The sequence below is a fragment of the Bubalus bubalis genome, chromosome 24 (genome assembly GCF_019923935.1).
Source record: "Bubalus bubalis isolate 160015118507 breed Murrah chromosome 24, NDDB_SH_1, whole genome shotgun sequence".
NCBI classification, from domain to species: Eukaryota; Metazoa; Chordata; class Mammalia; order Artiodactyla; family Bovidae; genus Bubalus; species Bubalus bubalis.
The window spans coordinates 25,385,314-25,395,053 of record NC_059180.1 but is presented as its reverse complement, the minus strand read 5'-3'; the positions used below and the strand labels follow the sequence as shown (position 1 = coordinate 25,395,053).

Below are 9,740 nucleotides of genomic sequence, written 5' to 3'. Positions count from 1 at the left end.
CCTTATCCTTTGCCCCTGGAGCCCCCTTGCTCCCACCCACCCTCACTTTCCAGCCAAACTGACTGCTCCCGTCACCTCTGTGTCTGAAGCTTTGCTCTCCAGCCCAACTCCCTTTAATCAGCGAATTCCTGTCTATCTTTGGATCTCAACTGCAAATCGCTTCGTTCAAGCAGCCCTCCCTGAAACTACTTCTGTGCACCCAGGCCCTCCTCCCACATAGCACCCACCACACTGCATGGAAATGACTTCTTTAACTGCCTGCCTCTCGCAGCGTCTTGTGAATTCATGAGAGAGACCCTATCTGTTACCTCTGTGTGTCCTCACCCCCTGGGGACAGGAGCCACCCCAGAACTAACTGCTGAAAACTAATCAAAACACACCTCTTTCCCTCAGGCAAGTGTTCTACACAACCACTGTTTAACTAGCCAACTTCCACCTGGTTCTAAAGACTTTGAAGAGTCCTAGTGGCCTCTGAGATTCCAGCTCTCACAAAGCCTCGTGGTTTTTCTTATTAGCTAATGTTTACCATTTGGAGAGGGCCTGCGGCTAGGGGGCTAAGAAATTTCTGGGCAAAATTCTTAAGCTACAAATTAGCCACAGGCCAAGACCTGAGTTGTGTTTGGTGTGTGAGAGGCGAACTGAGGGTAGAGGCGGGTGGAGGTGGGAGGCAGAGAGGAGGGGCAGGGCCAGAAGCTTCTTGCTAAAAAAGTGACTTGAAGGCAAGACCCCACACTGCCCACAGAGCCATGAACTGGCATCCTTCTCCACCCGTGCACGATGTCAATTCTGTACAATGGTCCCAGCTTTGCTGTGTGGAAAAGCGTCCCATACACCCACTCGCTGAAAGCAGGTGGCCTGTGTAAGGAATCACAAGCCATTATAGCCACACGCTGCCCTCCCGGAATATGAGAACTCTCTCTAAATCTGATGTTCAGTCCAGAGGTTTCTATAAGTTCCTTTATTAATAAAGCAAAGTATGAAAGAACAAGGTCCCCAATGACCCATATGATTAAAAGTGCAAATTTACTTCAACCTGAAATAGAAAACAAATGGCTGGCCTCAACTGTTTGGACCATGGGAATTTGGTGTGATTAAAGCACCTTTTAATCACACAACTGTAGCAGCTGAACCATATTTGATCACCTCTTTGGTCTCTGTTATTGGAACAAAACATATGCTATGACCGCAGCCGATAGACAGCATCATAATACACAGTTTAGGGTCAAAATCCACACTAAAAATAACAGTAAAATAAGAGGAATGTTTTAAAGTCAAGTGACTGAATCAAGGCACTTAAAAAAAAAAGTAAACGGTGCTTACAATATTCCTGAATATCTGATACTTAAAAAACGAGATTACATGTGATTTAGCTGCACATTTTAGTCCATTCTCTCTGTACAGATGATCACATATATCTTCATCCTCTCCCAACGTATACTTGCTCTATTCCCACCAAATCATGTGCTATGAAAGTATAAAAAATATAAACAGTAGTGTCTAGGAAACAGACAAGCAATTTTTTTTAAAAAAATTAACAAATGCCACAATGATAACACTGAACTTTTTTCCCTCCCAAGGGATAATGGAAATGTCCATGAGGTTTACTTTTTCCACCACTGGGGAGGGATAATAATAATCTTCCTCCCCATGTATATGATCAATTAAATCATCATCAAGGTCAAAAACCACATTTTATAGAAAAAATGACTGACTTCTTGAGGCTAAAGGAAACACTTTGGAAAGCTATTAGTTTAATTCTTCCAGCTAGGATGTCACTTTTGGTGGGAGCCATTGAGTCAGAAAGAGATAGGAACATCTGATCAGAACAGTGCTCTTAACAGTGGGGCTGGTAACAAGCCTAAGAAGCTTGGCAGGGAGGCCCTGGCATGCTTCTCTGGTGTTCACGGGCACCAACTATCATCCCAAAGGCTAGGAAATGACTAAAAAACAAAACTTAATTTAAAAATAAGAATAAAACACAAATAAAAAAGAAACAAGTTATTCTACAATCCTTCCTGATTACTCATCTGCAGACTCTGATAGAGCCAAGGAATTCAGGCCCAACTCACCACGAAGGAAATGCCAAGAGCTGGTCCCCAGGGGCCTGATATCCAGTCTGACTCTTTCGGCTCTAGGATGGAGAATCCTCCTGGGAATTTTAAGTTAAGTGTTACCTGTGGCCGTGTTAATTTGGGGGATTTGTTTCTACAATAAAGCTTAGTTCTGAGAGAGAAAGTAGACTTGAAATATCACCCCCAACCACATAGTACAACATCATACCCATAACAATAAATATAACCTTATTCATACTTGAGGGGTTAACTGTGTAAGGCAGGGATCGCAAACTGGTAGCCCCCAGGCTCATCCAAATGTATTTTTGGCCCACATGTGTTTTGGATTTTTTAAAATTATGTTGTTTAAAAATCAGAAAGCTTCCTTTTTAAAAAACAATCCTGACTTTTTTTTATTTCCAGCCCCACCCTACCCTCTTCCCTGCATAGAACTGAGCAATGTGCCCCCTGAAGATGGGCAGAGTACCCGCCACCACCCACCCCTCCCCTATTTACCTCCCTGTCCTGCTTCTGCAGGCTGCTGAGTTTGCGACCCCTGGTTTGAAACAGCACATATCTAAACAACGTGTTTCCTAACCCAAACCTCTTTCACACCCTCATGTGATTTCACCCCATGGAGTGAAATCTTCTGCCCAGCTCTTCCTTTCACATCCATCTTAAGTCCTCCTTCCTGAAATCTTCAGATTTCTCTTCGTTCGCTCACATTTTCCCTTCTTTCAGCTTCAGTTTCATTTTACAAAAAAAATCTCCGTCTCTCAGCCCACAAGCGTTTCGACATGGCTCCCAAGACTGGTCAGTGGGAGTTACTGAAGTGTGTCTTACGGCAAAAAGGCTGAGTCATCTCCCCAAAACATTTTCTTCAGACACTGGCTGGACAGTTAATCTTTTTTTTCAGAGCATGAACAATTTTGAGCCTTCTGGGATGAGAATATTTGCATCTATGAATCTCCAGTACCAAGTATACACCAAAAATGTATATATTTCAGATCAAGGACATGATGGAGCCCTAATAAAACAGAGAATTGAGCTTAATTTAAGTGCCATGGGCAACCATCACACCTGGCTAATATGCCATATTATTTCGTTTGTACACAGTACATGTTTTGGATTACTAAACATTGATCAAAATTGATCGAAATCTCCAAGTTTTTGGTTACCATGTACAGAGAACAATTGTTCAGCATGGCATTTAAATAAAACATTAATAGTTTAAAAATTCACAAACACAATGCCCCATTCATTAAAAACAATAAAATTTAAAAATCTTGAGGATGGATGAGGCTTTGGGTAATTAACCTAAAAAAAAACAACAACAAAGGAACTACAAGAACAGTAAGTATGTTACTAGATTCAAACATCAAAATGCTATTCAAAAAAGGAACCTATCAACTTAACTAGAAATATTTGGAAAATTCAGCTTTTAAAGCTTTATAATACCCCCCCTCCCAATAGCCTCGCTTTCCCCTATTCCAACTACAGGGGAAATTGTAGCTGAGTATGGAAACATTATAAATATATATTTATATAAAGATCTACTTACTCTTGAAATTTATTTAAAAAGTAATTTAAAAAAAACACTGTGCAGTTTATATCTTTGCAGGAAGTTGGTAGACTGATTCCTTTGCTAAATGCAGTACCTTACGACCTAACACTGACCTCAAAAACTAGGAATGACTTTGTGGTATCCAGGGGAAATGTCCCCAGCGCAACCCCAAAGAGACAGCACAACATTTGCAACTGTTTCTCTTGTAGTCCAAGGTTGCAAAGGACTAAGAAATCTCTGCAGTTCTGATGAGAAGGATTCCCTATAAGTCATCTATTCACAAGGATTTCCCCACAGTGGCCAAGTAGGGCCCCTAAAAAGTTTTAAAAGTTCCCTCCAAATAGCTCAGAAATTAAACAATGGCCCAATTCATGTGACTACTTCTGTCTTCCAAGTTTTACCTTTAAAAGTCTCTGTTAAAAAAAGAAAAAGTTAAAAAACCTAAAGTGTATCACTGGGACTGGTTGTATTTTCTATTCAGCAGATGATGGCCCATTCTAAACGTCAAGTGAGTTTTATGTTGACTGATGCAATTGAGAGCTATTAGAAAATTGGGAGGACAGAGGGATTTCAGAATGGACGGGCTGCAAAATACACTCAGCCTGGTGATGTTTATGCTCAAAGAGAAGAAAGAGCGTACAGCTGACAAGGGCTGTCTCCCTCCATCTCCCCTTAGCTTGCCCTCCCCTGCTGTCTTTCTCCTGTCGACAGACTGGGAAATAACTGATCTTCAAGCACAGAGCCCAGAGATGCTGAACTCTAAGTGAAATGCATCACAAGACCTGTGCTGAACCAACTGCTTCTCAAAGGTGGCCTTTGGGCCATTAAAAGGCTGCTTGGGCAATCAGAGCAAAACGTCCCAACCACGAAGGATCACTGAGATTGGCTGAGAGCAGGCGCTGCCTCTTCACTATCTCATTAAACTCAGAAAGAAAAGGAGTTTGCTAAAAAAGACTTTAAAACAAAAATGAACAAACAAAAACAGGTTTCTCTGTCTAGCCAGCAGCAAGCCCTGGCGAGTCACCTTGCTAGGCAGAGTGAGCTTCATCTTTTTCGAGACTCAACATGTTTTCTGCCCTCACCAGTGCTGTCTGAAGCATCGTCACTCTGCCCTGAGCATGGCTCACAGCAGGGGCTGATGAGCGCTCATCCCAGCGCCTGCCTGGAGCTGTGTTGAGCAAGCCTGCTCTTCAAGACTGCACCGCCCTTCATAGCAAATGTAACTGGCCTCCCTTTCCGATGCCACACGTGGCACTAGCAATTACCCCAAAATGAAAGAACTGATCAATAAAGTGCTGTTTGCTCTGAAAGTTTTGCTAACCAGCTCTTGACTGCTGCTCAACACCTATGACTTAATTCTTCACAATCCTGTCAAACACCCTTGATGGGACCCTTTAAAAAGACCTTAATATTTATCTGAACAGTGGAAACTACCTCAGAACATGAGCCCCTGAAATAGAATTACAGTTCCAGTTGTAGAGAAAGGTTCAGATTTTTAAAGACAACCAGGAAACCAGGACCTACCAAGTAGTTATGTCAAAAAAATAAAAAACCATTAGCTTCTTTAAACTGGGGGGCAAGAGAGATCTAAACAACTGGCAGAGGGAACTTTTTCTGCAGCTAGTTCTTGCTTTACTGAACCTCCCTAAAAGCTAAATCCTTCTACAGAATCATTCCACACAAACCAACATTTTGACCAACTCTCAGTTGCCAATGGTGGCTGTCTTTCCATAGCTCGTCCAGGACATTCTGGTGGGTGTGAAGATGCCATGATTATCTGGATGGTGGAGCCGGGGCGATGTTTAAGCTGCCAGATGCCACTGCTCTGAATAGTCCAACCCCTTCTGCAGGTCATCTTCCTTGACTTAAACAGGCTTCACTGCCATCCCCGCCCCACCAGTGGAGTGGGGCTGCAGGAGCACTGGGCCAGGTGGGGGCTCTAACAGGGTTTATGGTTCATCTTCAGGGAACCCTTGGGTGCGCTGACTCCGGGGTGGCGGACACCTGACGAGGTAGCGGGGACCGCCATAAGCGCGGAGAAGCTGGGGCAGCCTTCGCCAAGTGGACAGCAACCGCGCCGCTGCGAGTTCCCGAACCTGCCGGTCGAAAGCCGCCAGGAGGTCAACTGGGGCAGCTTCACGCAGTACCTTGGGTAGCGGGCCCACCTCGGTGGCCGCCCCTCCAGGGCCCAGGACGCAGTGGAAGAGCGTCCGGCGTCGCAGCAGGCAGTCCCTGAGGAACTGCACTAACTCCTCCAGGCGGTCGCCCAGGTGCCCCTCGTCCCAGCCTGGTGCCGGAGCCCCCTCGCGCTGCAGCACCGCCAGCAGCGCCGACTTGAGCACGTATGAGGAGAGGATGCGTCGCCACTGCGCGGCGGCCGTCGGGTCCAGCCCGCGGGCGCCCAGGTCTCGCAGAGCTTTAAGCAACTGCAGGCACTTGAGGTAGCAGGCACCTGGAGGGGCCCTTTCCTGCAGCCAGCTCAGCAGCTTCTGCTCCTGGCGCGCTGTGTTCAGCCCCCACAGGGCATCGGCACGCAGGCCTCCCGGGAGCTCCGATAGGGGCCCGACAGGTGAGGGTGGCGGTGGTGGCGCCACCAGGAAGACGCTGTCGCCCAAATGGACGGCAGGGATGAGTCGCACGGCCATGGAAAGGCGGCAGCAGCCGTAATCGGTGCGGCAGGGCAAGATGTGTAGGGTGGGCGGCTGTTCCAGACCGCCCGGGGTCAGGCTGACCCGACAACGCCCCTCCAGGCTGTAGCGCACGGTGGCCAGGGAGCGCTGCAGGTGCGCCTGGAACCAGCGCAGTACCAGCGTGGCCGAGAGGAGGCGCCGCCCGCGGACATCCACGCAGAAGCCGTCGGAGAAGGGTTTGCAGTCCCGGAGCCAGTGGCCGCTGGAAGCCCCTGGCGGCGCCTTGAGTGCACACACGAAGCAGCCGTGGAAGGCTGGAGCCAGCTCGGGCTCTGAGCCCAGGCTCCGCGGCTCCAGCGCCACCAGGGGAGGGAGGCGCAGCGGCACGAGCACGTCGAAGCCGTCGGGCCGGCGGATTTTATGCTGCTCGTAGGCGCTCCCTACCTGGATGAAGTCTCCGCGGAAGGCCAAGGCCAGCGCCCCCCCAGGGATGGGGCCTGGGGACCCTCGGGCACGGCCAGCCCGCACCAACTCGCCCACAATGCGGCTCACGTGTGCCTTGCTGTGGCCCAGCACGTGCGGAGACAGGCGCACCTCGTGTTCGTAGTAACTCTCCAGCAAGATGTCTAGGCTGGGCTCGGGGAAGTGTTTAGCTGAGAAGGTGGAGTGGCCCCCCATGCGGGGAGGCCCGGGCAGAAAGCGCTGCCGGACAGCGTGGCGACAGCGCAGGAGGATGTAGCCAAGGAGGAGGAGGACCGCCACCTTGAGCAGCGGGAAGCCGCCGTCCGCGCCGTCTGGGGGCTCGGTTCGGGCGCCCGCGTTTCCCCGCAGGACATGGTAGAGGCACACGAGGGCGGTGCACAGGCCGGTCACCAGGGGCCAGAAGACGCGCAGATTGAGGGTGTAGTGCACCGACATGCCGGGCGCCGGGGGCAGCGACGGCGGAGCAGCCCAGGGCGCGAGCCCCGGCGGCGCCCCCGGCCCAGCATGCGCGCAGCGCCCGGGCAGCCCCACTGTCCCGGTCTCCTTCGCCTCCGCGGCGGCTCCCCCGTCGCCGGGCCGGGGAAAGCCGCCCTCCAGCTCGGCCTCCTCTCCCAGCTCAAGCGCTCCTTCCAGCAGCGGCCGGCCCCGCCCGCCCCGGCTCCCGGCCGCGCCCTGTGCCGACTGCGCGCGGCGTCCGGCCCGGCGGCCCTCCCCGCCCCGCGCCCCGGCGCGCCGCTGGCGGCCAGCTTCTGGTCCCGCCGCGCTCGCCGCCTACCCGGGGCTGCCCACCCGGAACTGCGAGGCACCGGCCCGGGGGTCCCTCGCCGCTCCCCTCCGCGCTTGTTCCCGTTACTCGGCCCCAGGAGTTTTCCTCTTCCGAGGGGAGGCGAGACCGCGCCAGCTAGCGGGGAGGAAATGCCGGAGTCTGGAAACCGCGCGCCGAGCCGGCGGGCGGGGTCGGCCCCCTCCCGGGCCTCCGCCTTCAAGCGACGCGGGGCGGCGGGAGGGACTTCGGGAGGCGCTGGCAGCTGGCCTCTCCGGTCCTCCCTGCCCGAAAGCAGATAGGAAGGCTCTGATTGCGGGGCGGTCGCCTGTCCGGGGAGCTTTCTGGAGTTGTGTTCACACAGAGTTGCGCTGAGACGTTGAAAGGAAGTAGAGAGAGACGGCGCAGAGGAGCCCGTCCACCCCCCGCCCTCCCCCCGAAACCGCCCCCCTCACCCCAGCAAGCCGCGGCGGCGGGGTGTTGGTGGCGTGGCAGATCCTGGAGCGGAAGCGGCCCCTGCCAGCGTGCCGCCGTCCTTTATTCAAACCGATACCTCCTGAGCACCTACTGTGTGCCCGGCAGACCAGGGGCTGGTGAAACAGCAGTTGGCGAAATAGATTAGGCTAATGATGCCCTTCCTAAAGCCTAACGGCCTTTTTTAAAGAGGAAAACAAAAAAAAAAAAAAGGAGGCGTCCCACAGCAGAAAAATGCTCTGAAAAGGAATAAAACTGTGTGAGGGAATGATAAGGTGGGGGCTGCCCCGCGGAAGCTGGAGGCTCTCTGTGGGAGGTGACGGTTGAGTTCCCGAGACCCGGAATTGAGGAGGAGCCAGACTTGGAGGGACAATCACAGCCTTTAGACAGGTCACACACGCTGGCTCCTCACGTCCTCCTATGAAAGGGGCACTATTATTTCCCGCATTTTTCAGATGAGGAAACTAGGGCGCAGACAAGGTTCAGCCCTTGCCCAGGGTCACACAGCTTTTAGCAGCTGTGCTTTGAATATCAGCACCTGGCTCCAGGGAAGCAGGACCCGGGAGGCCGTCCCTTCCTGAGAAGGGTCCTTTGTCAGGGCCTACGCTGGGCCCCCAGCCCAGGAATCCTTGTTTTGTTTCATAACAGGGAGCACTCCTTGAAGTTATCAGCATTTATTTAATTATCTGAACTTATAATTTTTAAACAACTTATTTACACTCATTGCACCTTCCTTGTTCCCACCACCGGTAAAGGAGAGCAAGGGTAGATACATTAAAAATGTCAGAACTCAAAAGTCATCTGGGAATCAGGACTCAGAGGATGGCTCCTGACTTAAGCCCCAAGATTACTCCCAGGAAAGCCTCTCAGAGCTAAGCAGAACTGTACTCAGATACCTGTCTCCACCTCCTATTAACATTAACCATGAGATCAAAGTCTATTAACTCAGGAGTCTTTGAGTTGCAAGTGACAGACATGCAGCTTTAAAAGCATTTATTGCTGGTGCACTGGGATGACCCAGAGGGATGGAATGGGGAGGGAGGAGGGAGGAGGGTTCAGGATGGGGAACACATGTGTACCTGTGTCGGATTCATTTTGATATTTGGCAAATCTAATACAGTTATGTTAAGTTTAAAAATAAAATAAAATTAAAAAAATAAATAAATAAAAGCATTTATTGTCCATTTATTGTCAGGTTAATTGAGACGTCCTTTAAGATCCTAGAATACTTAAGTATGGCTGGATCTAGGTTTGCTCAAACCACTCCTTAGCTCTGCTTTCTTCTAAGTGGGCTGCACTCTCTGCCAATCTGTCTGGAGAGGCCCCTGCCCGCTCTAACCTGACCTTTTCCTCATCGCAAAGGAAAAGAAGGTTTTGGTTGCCTGAAAGTTGCAGCAAATGTCATGCCTAGGGATAACCCTGAGTCCTATGCTAGAAGTGACCAAGTAAGAGAATGCAATGGTAAAGAATCCGCCTGCCAAGGAGATGCCAGAGATGCAGGTTCAATCTCTTGGACCAGAAGACTCCTGGAGGAGGAAATGGCAATCCACTCCAGTATTCTTGCCTGGAAACATCCATGGACAGAGGAGCCTGGTGGGCTACAGTCCATGAGGTTGCTAGAGTCAGACACCACTGAGCGATTATGCACACGCACAGAAGAGAATGCAGTGATTAACCTGAACTGGGGTGGTGCCACAGACTGAAATGTGTCTCCTCAAAATTCACGTGTTGAAGCCCCTTTGTCCCTAAATTAAGTGCATATTCACAGGTTTCAG

General features: G+C 50.6%; 1 protein-coding gene across 1 annotated transcript; it reads right to left on the bottom strand.

Annotated features, from left to right (window-relative positions):
• Nucleotides 1–943: 943 nt before the first annotated feature.
• On the bottom strand, nucleotides 944–7,405 carry ITPRIPL2 (ITPRIP like 2). The gene has a single exon (XM_006073941.3). The coding sequence runs from the start codon at nucleotides 7,161–7,163 to the stop codon at nucleotides 5,565–5,567; it is 1,599 nt and encodes a 532-aa protein (XP_006074003.2). The 5' UTR covers nucleotides 7,164–7,405; the 3' UTR covers nucleotides 944–5,564.
• Nucleotides 7,406–9,740: the final 2,335 nt, after the last annotated feature.

Excerpts from the sequence above, each read along its gene's own strand:
- ITPRIPL2 (XM_006073941.3), bottom strand. The coding sequence starts at position 7,163 with ATGTCGGTGCACTACACCCTCAATCTGCGCGTCTTCTGGCCCCTGGTG.